The sequence below is a fragment of the Sardina pilchardus genome, chromosome 24 (assembly GCF_963854185.1).
Source record: "Sardina pilchardus chromosome 24, fSarPil1.1, whole genome shotgun sequence".
NCBI classification, from domain to species: Eukaryota; Metazoa; Chordata; class Actinopteri; order Clupeiformes; family Clupeidae; genus Sardina; species Sardina pilchardus.
Genome location: NC_085017.1, coordinates 25028357 through 25040856, shown reverse-complemented (window position 1 = coordinate 25040856; position 12500 = coordinate 25028357). Strand labels below are relative to the sequence as shown.

At 39.8% G+C, this 12500-nt stretch overlaps 3 protein-coding genes across 6 annotated transcripts in view; 2 read left to right on the top strand and 1 right to left on the bottom strand.

Annotated features, from left to right (window-relative positions):
* The window catches only part of cap2 (cyclase associated actin cytoskeleton regulatory protein 2), a 22495-nt gene extending 20267 nt beyond the window's left edge, over nt 1–2228 (top strand). For both annotated transcript variants that reach the window (XM_062528922.1, XM_062528923.1), the window contains exons 11-13: nt 100–182; nt 303–443; nt 598–2228. In XM_062528922.1, coding sequence (XP_062384906.1) covers nt 100–182; nt 303–443; nt 598–681 — 308 coding nt within the window. In that variant the 3' untranslated portion in view covers nt 682–2228. The remainder of the gene's footprint in view (nt 1–99; nt 183–302; nt 444–597) is intronic.
* A 118-nt stretch (nt 2229–2346) lies between these two features.
* Nucleotides 2347–4750, bottom strand: LOC134072305 (uncharacterized). Of its 2 annotated transcripts, XM_062528925.1 has the most exons (4): nt 4459–4750; nt 4173–4232; nt 3771–3927; nt 2347–3666 (listed from the first exon to the last, which is right to left on the bottom strand). In XM_062528925.1, exons 3-4 carry the CDS (start codon nt 3823–3825, stop codon nt 2675–2677), a joined length of 1047 nt encoding a protein of 348 aa, XP_062384909.1. In that variant the 5' UTR covers nt 3826–3927; nt 4173–4232; nt 4459–4750; the 3' UTR covers nt 2347–2674. The 2 variants fall into 2 exon arrangements, with proteins under 2 accessions (XP_062384909.1, XP_062384908.1); XM_062528924.1 differs by having other exon boundaries at nt 4173–4750.
* Nucleotides 4751–5007: 257 nt separating this feature from the next.
* The window catches only part of vps28 (VPS28 subunit of ESCRT-I), a 7669-nt gene continuing 176 nt past the window's right edge, over nt 5008–12500 (top strand). Inside the window, exons 1-10 of one of the 2 annotated variants that reach the window (XM_062529638.1) lie at nt 5008–5052; nt 5823–5894; nt 6147–6175; nt 6430–6467; nt 6613–6702; nt 7541–7646; nt 7903–8004; nt 8467–8520; nt 8707–8798; nt 11335–12500. The exon at nt 11335–12500 is cut by the window's right edge and continues 176 nt beyond it. In XM_062529638.1, the coding sequence (XP_062385622.1) occupies nt 5855–5894; nt 6147–6175; nt 6430–6467; nt 6613–6702; nt 7541–7646; nt 7903–8004; nt 8467–8520; nt 8707–8798; nt 11335–11455 (672 nt within the window). In that variant the 5' untranslated portion in view covers nt 5008–5052; nt 5823–5854 and the 3' untranslated portion in view covers nt 11456–12500. Of the gene's footprint in view, nt 5053–5080; nt 5251–5822; nt 5895–6146; nt 6176–6429; nt 6468–6612; nt 6703–7540; nt 7647–7902; nt 8005–8466; nt 8521–8706; nt 8799–11334 lie in introns of those variants that run through there. The other variant, XM_062529639.1, reaches the window with a different exon arrangement.

Here is a 12500-nt window from a genome sequence, read left to right as displayed (position 1 = left end):
TTATGTATGTGTATCAATGAATGAATGAACGAGTGAATGAATGCTCTATGTAGTTCCTGTATGTGGTGTGAGTTTCTCTCTTTACATCTGTCTCCATAGATAACTGTAAGAAGCTGGGCCTAGTGTTTGACAATGCTGTGGGAATCGTTGAAATAATCAACTCCAAAGACATTAAGATTCAGGTGAGTTTAGCAAAAATGTGTGCCAGGGAAATCTTACAGTAATCTTACAACAAGAATTTGTATATCGTTTAATTCTGGATCGGCTGCAATGGAGTTGTCAATGGAGTTTCTTTTTGCCAGGTGATGGGGAAAGTACCCACCATCTCCATCAACAAGACAGAGGGCTGCCACGTGTACCTGAGCCAAGAGGCCATGGACTGTGAGATCGTCAGTGCCAAGAGCTCTGAGATGAATATCCTTATACCACAGGGGGATGATTATGTGAGTGTGTTTGTAAAGAAGATTCAAGTACACCTGTGTTTGGGGGGAGAATATGCTCTGTTAAGAGACACTTTTGAATTGCATTAATTAATCTCTTTCCTTGATAGTGTTGAAATGCGTATGCTTTAATCTGACATGTTTGTGCGATTCACAGAGAGAGTTCCCAGTTCCAGAGCAGTTTAAGACCGTCTGGGACGGCTCCAAGCTGGTGACGGAGCCCACAGAGATGGCTGGCTGATCTGATGACGCTGCTCCCCACTCCTGATTACTCTACAATCATCTCCTGTCCTCCTCCCTATTCCCCTTCTTTCCCAACTCACTGCACTTTTAATAGTCCGCTCCGTCCAAGATCAGACCGACTGTGGAAAAAAAGGGATTACAACTCAGACACCACTGCTTTAGATATAGGTATTGGTTGGAAATTGACTTAGGGTTTTACTACCAAATGAAATTGTTTCAAAAGGGACATTTGGAGGTAAAATGTCTTCTTAAGATCCAGCCTGTACATAGCAATTGATATACTGTATTCCCTAGTCACTTTCAATGCACAGTTTGAGTATCATGAAAGGTCCCATTTGTCAAAACCATTGTAGTTATTTTTCATCTGCATTATATTTGTCTGCAATTATGGTTGTGCTATAATATTGATAAAAAGAAATTTCCTGTGTAATTTAGGTCAGTAATACTAATAAGACCTTTCTACCACTCAAAATGACTATAACCAGTTTCAGATTCAGTTGGGCTACTCCACTATTTTTAGAATAGATACATTTTCGCCCCATTTTTTTTAATTGATTCACGAACATTTTTTATACATCCTTTGGTTGTCTGGATTTTTGTGTGCATTTTTTATTTTACAAATAGCTCTCGTAATTTTTCAAAAACAAGGTTCAACCACAAAAGTTACTGAGTGATGATCACTGAGAGAAATCTTTTGTGCCAAGGATGATACAGCATTGAAGAGTATCTGTTTTTTTTTAAGCAAGAAGTAGGGGTTATCAATTTTCAGTGGCAGGTCTCAACAAATGGAACGTTGTCATTGAGGTGTTCAATCACACAATAGATCTTTGGCAAAGGAGTGTTGTAATGGTCAGTAGTCACAGGTTCTGTAGAGCTGACCAGTTCTGAGGGGTAAGTTGTGAAGTTGGCTCAACAAGTTAGCAGGCTAACTTTTGTGGTGTATTCCAGTATGCAGAACTGACAAGTGATTTGACACCATTTTACAGAAAATCATGGCAGTTGGCATTCAAATCTGAGCAATGTATGAGAAGTCCAATGCCTAAATTGTACTCATGAAAAAAGCTGGATATGTGGTCTAGGTAGGCAGGGGAAGAAAGTCTGACTTGATTTTGTTTTAATGAAATGTGTTGAATGGGAGAGCAGTAATTCACTATAATACCACAATGATCACAAGTTCCCCAGTGTGTTGTGTCTGTCTGTCGCTTAAAATGCAAAAGAGAAAAACTCATGAGATGCTTAAATGACTTCACATAGCCTATGCACTGTATGCTTGTTGTCCATTGGTAACGTTACTCTAAATGCCTTAAAGCCTGGCTAGAAGTTGATCTTCACTGGTAAAACTCATGCCTTAATAAGTGTAGGTGTGCACACAGTATTACTTCAATGTACAGAAATGCTTTATTTCCATATATCATGATATTTTTGGTAATCTGAAACATGACTGGATAGGGCCAGACATTGACATGTTAAATCCAAATGAGTTATCTTCAAACAGCTGTAAAATGTTTAACCCCTATTTTTCAAAATAAAAAAAGTGTCATAAGATTTGAATCTCTAAATATCACTAAGTCGATACATTGAAGAATGCAGGTAATTTTGTCACAATATTCTACATACAACTGTCTGTTACCATGGAAAATCCAATATAAAGTATACTTTATTACACATCATGAAAACATGAAATATATCAGCCTTGATAAACACTGTATTTCACATAACACTGATTAGTGGTGGTAATTGAAAATGCACTTATTGCATCTCTTTCAAATACATTGCGTGCTTGTATGATTATTTATCTTTATTGAAGATGAAGGTGCATGTTTGAAGATGAGGTATGAGAGGTATAGAGTATAGACACAATATATCCTGGCAAATATACAGTATGACATACTGGGATGAAAATGTATCACTTCACAATTAAAAAAGTTTTTCGAAATCAAAATTAGTACGAAAATACACAGATTATTTGTACCTCTCTGTTTGGAGCTTGGTCAGTGCTTTATAACCAGATTTCCTTGAGAGTCTTGGGTGAACAGCATCTCTGCTTCCAATTCTTGATCGGTGTCTTCATCAGATGACCCCTTCCAGCCACCACCCCGACTAGAATTATTAGTCCAGTCCTTCAAAGGGCTCCATGATGATTGGTGGTTTCTGTGGGCAATCACGCGGAAGCCCTGAGTGTCCTGTGTGAAAAGTGAAGCCATGCTGTCCGTTTCAGTCTCCTTCTGAGCAACTTTTAAGACCGATCTCCGAGGCGACGAACACTTTGTCGTCTCCGATGGCCTAGATTTAGCTGCAGGGCTGCTGGGTGACAGAGGTCTCCTCTTCAGTGGTGATCGACTCTTTCCCAAATCCTGCCACCTAGCTGTACTAGATGGGCAGTTCTCTTTCCCTGTATGCTTAGTAGGTGAGCGCAAGGGGGAACAGACTTTTCTCTGAGTTGAGGTGTGCTCAGCAAGGGGCATCTGAGCCCTGAAATCCCTCTCACTCATCTGGGACACACTATCTTCTCTTACTGGGATGTTTCTCTGATGTACAGTCTTGTGGCACTGGGAGTCCTGGTCATTGTGCTCCCATTGGCTCAGGGGCAATGTTTCTGGAATAGGCAGGCACTGGACTGAGGTTTGTTTGCCTGCCGATACAGGGATGGAACAGAGTTCAGAAAGCCTTCTCTTTCCCTGAGGTTCTTCAACTTCTTCGCCGGACTCATATCCTCTGATCAAATGCAGGAAGGTCTGCTCTTTTTTCCAGTTACCAGAATACATGAGATGGTCTTTTTCACATAAATGAACTGAATGCTCACCAAAATCTCGGGAACTTGTCATATCAGATGTGTGACGTTCAAAAATGGTGTCAGAGTTCTTGATAGAGGTTTGACATCCAAAATCTGTCACTGACAGTCTCTCGGCAGATTTTATGGGGATTGTGTCTGATGCATTTACACAAGCCTTGTAAGGAGGGAAAGTTGGCTTCTGTTCAGCATCTATGGAAAGGGCAACATCCATTAAGATGACATACTCATAAAATAGATGGATTTTTTGTAAGTCACACAACCTTTATCATGTCTGATCTTTTCTCTTCACTCACCTTTGCGCTGAGGGCTAAAGAACGAGGATATGGTGCTCTGTTTGGTCGCAGGCATGGCGTGTACAGTCTGCGTGAAATTTAGCGCCACTGCCACACTGTAACCACCACCACGAGCCAGAGGGTTAAGAAGTTTGGAAATAGGACGCGTTTGTCGTTTCTGGGGAAATAATAATTCAAGTTTAGCCCACACTAAGCATCGAAAGCAAGATCTAGGCATTGTGTGTGCATGCTCAACCACAATATTGATACTGATATCTATTTATTGGATTCCGAAGCGAAGGCCAACACTTTATTTTAAGTTGCACATAGTAGGCTAGCCTATGCCAAACCTCATAATTGTTTGTAGCTAATGATGAACATTAACGTTATGAAACAATGTAACATTTAACGTGAGTCATTTACCCGTTTCTCCCGTTTCTTTTCTTTTAGTTCTGTCGTGTCAAGCCAAACTTCGCAAGCGTCCTGCGATGAAGACATTGCTGTTTTTGTGTTCCAGTGAAATGCTACAAAACGTTATTTTGTTTACGTTTGATATCCAAACAGACTCCACAATTCGCGACAGCTAAGTTTATAGCTATGGTATTACCCAAGTCCTTTCGGCTGTTAGCTACTAATAAGCAGCGGGAACTAAAGTTAGTCTCAAATCAAACGCAGAAGTAACAGAGAAGTAAGAGAAAGACAGACCTACCCTAGCTAAAAAGCATTATCAAAACCACAACATTTCACAACTGAAGACATTAGAATTTAAATCTGACGGCGTTAAATAGCTATTAGCTGGTCAACAACAACTCGACTACTCTTCGTTGTGGCGCGCGCTTGACTTTGAATAATGATGGGGTTGCCAGGTATTCTGAATAGTGTGGGTTAATAATTTCAGAAATTAAGTGGAATAGATCAATTGCAAGAGTACCCACAAGACATAAACAAGGTATATTCATAAGCTACGAAAATATCTTAATGCTATGTAATGTGATGATGAACTGCACTTAACTTAACGGATCTAAAACAAAGTAGCCAAATATGAACGTTTTTCACAGACATGGCAACTATACCCTGCTCCCTGATTCCAAACAAAACTAATCATATTTTGCTATTATTATACAGTTCTATTACATGTCTGTGTCCACATTTATTTCCGTATGTGCATACATACCATACTTTACGATAGAAACACAAATATAAACAGTGAAAAACACATACTAAATAAAGTCATTCGCCCACAATTTTGACGTGTTTCACTTGCGACGCATGTATTGATGTGACGTCAACATTATTGCTTGGGGTGAGTGATTTGTAAATTTCGTTCGCTTTCAAACGCCTAAATCCTTCATATTATCATATGAATTCAACTGTAGTCCATAGTGTTTTATCTTTATGACTTGTATTATCTCGGAGATCAATCCTTACTTTAATGTTATCGTTCAGATAATTCGGACCACCAAATAACAATGGTAGCTGGCTAGCTCGGAAACTTAGCAGGGTAGGTTGCCAGCTAACGATGCCGACCAGTTGGTTAACTGAAATGATTAACGTGTCAACTTCACTGACAGTAAAATAACCAAATTAGTCCCTGATCAAAATGTAGTGTGATGTTGTCAAAGATCGTTGATAAAATTCGCTTACATGTGTTCCACATGATCTCAATCTACCTTGTTGTTGGGGGCTAACTTGCTAGCTTGGCTGTAAGCATAATGTCACACTGTTAAGCACTCAATCTATGAGCATTTTGCAGTGTTTGTGGTAGAGAAAGTTGTTTTCATTACAGTGGAATATTAATGGAATCATGTCATCCCCACGTCGTCTGAGGAACTAACTAAATGTTGCTCTGTTAGCTAAGTTATTGTTATTGGGTGTTTTCTTCCGGAAGTGGTGACAGTGTTTAAATGGACTATTTTTAACTGAGTATCTACATATCTATCAATCTATATCGATAATTAGCTTGATTAAGGGGTTTTGATTGTTTAGCTTGTTAATTTACTATAATAATGTCAGGTAGGTTATCTTAGAGTAATATCCCGTTAATTACTGTAATCTCTGGATGTTTTTGTGTAGTCATTCTTTTGGAGATTTCCGAGAGTGACATCATGTTTCATGGCATACCTGCCTCAGGAGGAATGGGAGGAGGTGAGTTCTTTGAAGCCAGCAGAACAAAGACACGTGATTTGGTACAGTGAGATAAGTTAGTGATTTAACAATAACATTTCATGCTGTTTAGGTATTCATTTTCCATTTTCACAGCTTCTTTTGTGGGTGCCACGTATGCTGATGTTAATGTTGGCAATGTTTGCTTGTTTTGGAGTATACTGCTGCTTTAATTTTTTTTTTGTTCCTCTTGTCTCTTCTTGTTTCCTTGCTCCATTTCCCTTGTTGTTGAAGCCCCAGCCAATAAACCAGAGTTGTATGAAGTAAGTGATCACATTTTGTCCAATCTGATATCTGGTCATCTTGTAAAAATGTCTGTCTGTTGCTGCTGCTTGCTTACTGTTCCAATGTAATGGGAATAAGGGGAATTATGTATAGTTCATCTGTATTTTGAATTTAATTGAATTGAATTGCATTGAATTGAAATGTCAAGTATGAGTCCAACCCTGCAATGATATTTTGATTATGTGAGTGAGTTTAGATGCTCATTAGGTCTTACTTGGTGATTTTTCAACAGGAAGTGAAGCTGTATAAAAATGCCAGAGAAAGAGAAAAGTAAGGATTCTTTTCTTCATTCCAAATCAGTTTATAATAGAAAAATAACAAATAAAAAGAAATACTGTGAAAACGTTTAAATTAAAACAACTTTGTTCAAATAAATATTAATATAATATGTGCATGCCCTCTCTCTTTGGAAAAGGTTTGATAACATGGCAGAGCTGTTTGCAGTAGTGAAGACCCTCCAAGCCCTTGAGAAGGCATACATCAAAGACTGCGTCACTCCAAATGAGTCAGTCACCCACTTACACCCTTTCACTCATAACCTGCTCATGAACTGTATGTATTCAGGGTTCCCATGGGTCATGGGATTTCTGGAATATCATGGAAGTCAGCTAATTGTGTAATTTTGTGGGCAATATCAGGGAATGTTAGTCTGGCTATCACCATACAGTACTTAGCTCCATTTTTTAAGATTGAACATTAGTCTGGGGATTCTGCGCATTATTTCTACTGCACAAGAGGGGTGATCAGTGGGCATAGTTCAAATGAGTCCGTACGCTTGGATAGTCCTTTAACCAATCAGACCAACAAAAAGTTGTGAACAGGAAGCAGGGGAGATAGATGTGCGGGTTTCCAGCCAGAGCTGCCGGGCGAAATCCAAATTTGCCGGCAGGTCAGGCAGGGTTCACCCAGCCTGAGGGAATGGCGTTGTTGAAGTTTAAAATTGACTTCCCAAAGTACATGAATAAAGTACATTTCCACACAGCATTAGTACTGCTTGCTTTAGTGGTTGTTGTTAGCCCTACTCCCCCCCCCCCCCCCCCCCCATGCCCATTTATTCATTTTCCACTCTAAAAAAGTAAAAGATTCTAGAATGCTATGTGGCTGCTTTTGACATTTTTGGTAGATCCCATTCATTGTATATAGGCTAAGTCATGAAAATTGTTTTTGTCAAGGAAAAGTCATGGAACTTTACATTTGACTTAGAGTGTGAACCCAGGTTATATCTCTGCTGATTATTCATTCATACCATATGTGAAATTTGAAAAATGATGTTGTGAGTTGTACATGTCACATAATGTAAATGCAGTGGATGAGTAGAACTGATGTTCTCTCTATTTGTTCAGATACACAGCAGCATGTTCCAGACTACTGGTGCAGTACAAAGCTGCATTCAAACAGGTCCAGGGCTCTGATGTGGGATCCATTGATGACTTTTGCAGAAAGTACAGAGTGAGTTGCCCAGTTTTCACAGTAGGAATATGTCATAGAAAATAAATGTCATTTTAGATTATAATTCATCGGCAATCACATTTGATAACCTTTTTTTTTCTTTTTTATTACAGTCTGGTTTATATCATAGACTGTATATAGTTCTATATATACAGTATATACAATGGTTTATATAGTTTGTATATGCTGGTTACCATTTTACATTCCATATACGTGCTGTAGTAAGTGTGGCTCCTTTACTTCATACTCTCTACAGCTTGATTGCCCGCTAGCCATGGAAAGAATCAAGGAGGACAGACCAATCACCATCAAGGATGACAAGGGCAACCTGAATCGCTGCATTGCAGATATAGTCTCCGTATGTTCTACTTCTACCACTCGTCTCTCTCTGGCTTTCCTGAAAGAAAGAGTGGGAGTGTCTTCGTGACATTTACTCTCATTTAGGATGAATGGATATGCTTGGAAGAGAGCCAGCCTGGCTATCCAGGACAGCATTTAATTCCAGCAATTCCATTAAGAAACCTTCCCCGTTATCGAATGTTGGCTGATCAGTTTCACTCTGCCATCATGCATCATGCTGATGATCCTAAGTGCTTCAGGCTTTAACTGTGCCAAGAAGCACCTCAGCTCCCCAGCGAGTGGGCATAGCATGGGCTGGCTCAGCACTAGAGCCTTTTGGCTGTGACACTAAAGTGGCACTGGACTGTATTTAAGTGCAATGCCGTAAAGAAAACCTCTTTATGCATGTATGTATGTGTATATATGTATGCAGGTTTGTATGTGTAAATATGTGTACCTCTCTCGTCTTCTTCCTCTCCAGCTCTTCATCACAGTGATGGATAAGCTGCGTCTTGAGATCAGAGCCATGGATGAGGTAAAGCATCTCTTGGTGTATTTGGGTGTAGACTCTAAAATGAAATAATTTGATACTGTTGTAGTATGAATAATTAAGTTTTCAACATAAGATATGCTAGTTAGACTTTAACAGACTCCAAAATCTCTTTAATTGCTAACAGCTATGTCAATGGTGTAATTAATCCGTTTGAAATGATCTGCTTAGATCCAGCCTGACCTGAGGGAGCTGATGGAGACCATGAATAGGATGAGCAACATGCCCCCAGACTCTGAGGCCAAGGATAAAGTCAGCCTTTGGTAAGCCCCCCCCCGGCAAACCAGGGGCTTTCCCACACTCTGAAAAGTTAGGGAAATCTCTTTCAAAGATGAGTTTTCAAGATGTCAATCCTCTAAAAGCTTTATAAAAGTAAATAGCTATTTGACCTCAAAGCATATGTTGCAATGTCAATTGTATGTTGAGTCCTGTTGGATTGCTTTGTGTTGCCTGTGAGGGGGGGGGAAAGTTCCACTACTGCATATACAGCAATGACCACCGTCCACTAACACATTGGCTGCATCAAAGATCCTTCATTACTGACAAGATAGAGCAACATAATGCATCTCTATGGAACAAAAATTCGAACAGTTCCTGTCTGCTTAAAGAGGCGTGTCGCAAAGACGTCATAGTGGGATATCGATCTCTGTCAGATTGGCAAGCAGTTCAGTTCGAATGTTTCTAGGTCTGCTTAAAGGGGGATTTAGCCCCCCTCCCCTTTGCGAAGACAGAACGCGGAAATTATCGAACGTTTGCGCCTCTCGCTCCGCTTTAACCCTCTCTGGCTGCATTCTGCTGCCGGTGCGATATGCGGATATGCAGGTGCAGATAAACAAATTATAAACAAAGCTTACAGTCGTACAGCTGCTGAGTGACGTTCGAATGAGTTGGTGGTCATATTCAAATTTGCAGCAGTCTCTTTATTTTGACAATGACGGTCAACTCATTCTCTCAAATGTCTCTCAGCAACTGCAAGAAGACATGAGAAAAATGTGCATAATTTTTCCAGAGCTGTGTATATATATACTTCTAGAATATACATCAAGAATATGTTCGACGGTATTGTCCTGGGTCTTTTTAGCCTGACTCCGCCTGTCTACGCACTTCCGCTCAATTTCATTTCCCTTCAGTACTCCATCTGGGATACCTTGATCCACTTTTGTTGACTCTGGCAAGTGCACCTCCGCCCAATCAGCAAACAGAGGGCGTTCCCGAGAGCGATTACATTTAAGTTTTTAAGCCTATTGTTATTATTGTGTCCCCCATGGTTAATATACATTATTACCAAATGTGATTGAACTCTAATGATTTCAAACTTCAGACAAGTGTCCACCAACCAGGAAATAAACGTTTGTGAATGGATCTAGGCCAGACTCTCTGCGAAGAGTCTGGTCTCCAGGTTAGGGTCTTTTGGTTGTGGAGGTAAGAAAGAGGCTGAAGAGAAAAAAGGTGACACTGTGTTGCTAGATCCAGAGGCACCAGGATTGTGTCTCATTACAGAATATCGGCTGATTACACCATACGTCCAAAGATCCTTCATTACTGACAAGATAGAGCAACATAATGCATCTCTATGGAAGCAAAATTCAAACAGTTCCTGTCTGCTTAAAGAGGAATGTCGCAAAGACGTCATAGTGGGATATCGATCTCTGTCAGATTGGCAAGCAGTTCAGTTCGAATGTAACGTACTGTAGGTCTGCTTAAAGGGGGATTTAGCCCCCCTCCCATTTGCGAAGACTAAACGCGGAAATGATCGAACGTTTGCGCCTCTCGCTCCGCTTTAACCCTCTCTGATACGTCTTTGCCAAAACAGGCAAGCTAAATAGCCAATTAGAGCAACCTTTCTCCCCACTGCTCAGACACAGATTCAGCATGTTGGTTCTGCGGTAAACTAATTGATGGAGGTCCATTGGTGTTGGCAGAGATGTGCACACTGCACTGACTGGAGTCTAGAATCTAGATGCTCATTGACCAGCCAGGCGTTATCAGATGTCTGACCACTGGTTTAGTCTGCGGTATTCATTGGTGCTATTGGTTGCTCAGAATGTGTGGGTTTAGAACTAAGCAGAGGGCTTCTAGGGTGCTGAGAAGAGATATGAAGTGTGGATGGGACACCGAACTGTCTAGGATAAAACAACAAATATTTTTTAAACATCATGTGGATAATGTTCATAATTAACCTGGGTGCAAAAGTTATGAAGTTGATAGTTCTTAGTTGTAGAATGCTTATCTGAGTGTAATCTAAGAAACTTTTAAGTGACTAATCTTTTTTTTTCTTTTTACTTTGTTGAAGAGGTATCCATACCCTTTGTCACAAAACTTAAATTTGAGATTTTCAATGTCCAGCTGTAACTGTTTGCTGGCCGCTGTTAATAGTTTTACCCTCACAAGGTCAGGCAGCACCTTACTGTCAAAAGGCACACTCGCTTGCCAATCACTGAAATTAGCTCAGACCTTTCATGGTAGGTGTTGCTTTTATGCTGTGTCAATGTAAATTCCTCTTGCTGACATTACTATTCTCTTTGCATTTCCTTACTTAAAAAGTTCTCAAATGACACGCTGGCAAACTCCATGGCAAATAAGATTACGTGTGTTAGTTTTTTTTTTCTTACTGAAGATATCATAAATCAATTAAAGTCAATCCCATATTTTTTTCCACCAAATTGTAGCATGTCCAGTGTACTCTGATATGCTGTACCTTTACCTTAAGAGTAAACATGTACTTTAATATTGGTCTTAACATTAACATAGGCCTTGTATAAATCCCTTTCTAATTGAGGTGTATTATTTATTTTCCAGGCTGACCACTTTGAGCAGCATGTCTGCCTCTGATGAACTGGATGACTCGCAGGTGCGGCAGATGCTCTTCGACCTGGAGTCTGCCTACAATGCCTTCAACCGCTTCCTGCACTCCTCCTAGGCCGCGCAACACCTCTGTGTGCCCTGCCTCTACTCTGTCTTCTCCCCCACAACACTCTTCTGTTGTTTAACACACCATCCTAACTCGAGTAGTGAACAAACATCCACTCTGGCAAACACCCCCGCCGCCCCGGTGTAATAAGTAGATCTTTTCAGATATGCCCTCTTTCCACTTCAACCCCAGTGTTGCCACTGTCTTTAGAGTCCGACTGGTTGTACAATACAGTGTAGTTTTATACTGTTCTGTCTTGACTTCAGTACAATGGTCCCCTGTCTTTGATGATGTTGGTGTTTTTTTTTTTTAATTAGACTTGTAACTAAGTGTAACAAAACAAATGGGAACCAAATTGGAAAAAGACCCTTTGGACTGGAGCAGCATCTGGGTCAGGTATTTTCTGTTTTTACCATCTTTTTTACCATAGATGAAGGAAATACTAAAAGATCATTTTTCTTTTTTTCTTAACTAGAAAATAGAGCTCTCTGACTCATATATTTTTTTGCAATTAGTATTTTAACTCCTAGTAGCCATTCATTTTGTTCCCCTCACTTGGACACAAAAAAGGGTTTGGGTTTTCTTTATAGAATCAATAACGGTTTAAGATGCACTTTGCAACAATTCCTCTCCAACATTCATCATTCGTACTCACAGTTGAGTTTAACATGTACCTTTCTTTGCCCATTTTCCATGTTTCCATTAGAACAGGGTTGTAATTTTTGATGGTGACTACAGCTATGTACAACCTGGAATTAATGTCATGTGTTATGTAAAACTTGGAATCAATGTCACATGTTTTGATTTCTGTTTTTAGAAATCAAAACATGTAGCATCACCTTGACCAGATGTTGCATTTGAATCGTGCATAGGACAGCTTATTGTTTTAATGTACATAACCTACCACTAATAAGGAAAATAAACTTCTTGCGATCAGCCCAAAAACGTATTGTATTAGAGGCTCTTGTGAGGTAATGTTCCATCTTCTTGAGATTGCTTTTCATTATACTCATTTAACATTGTCATAGGTTAATTTCTTCATTCTGTTTATATA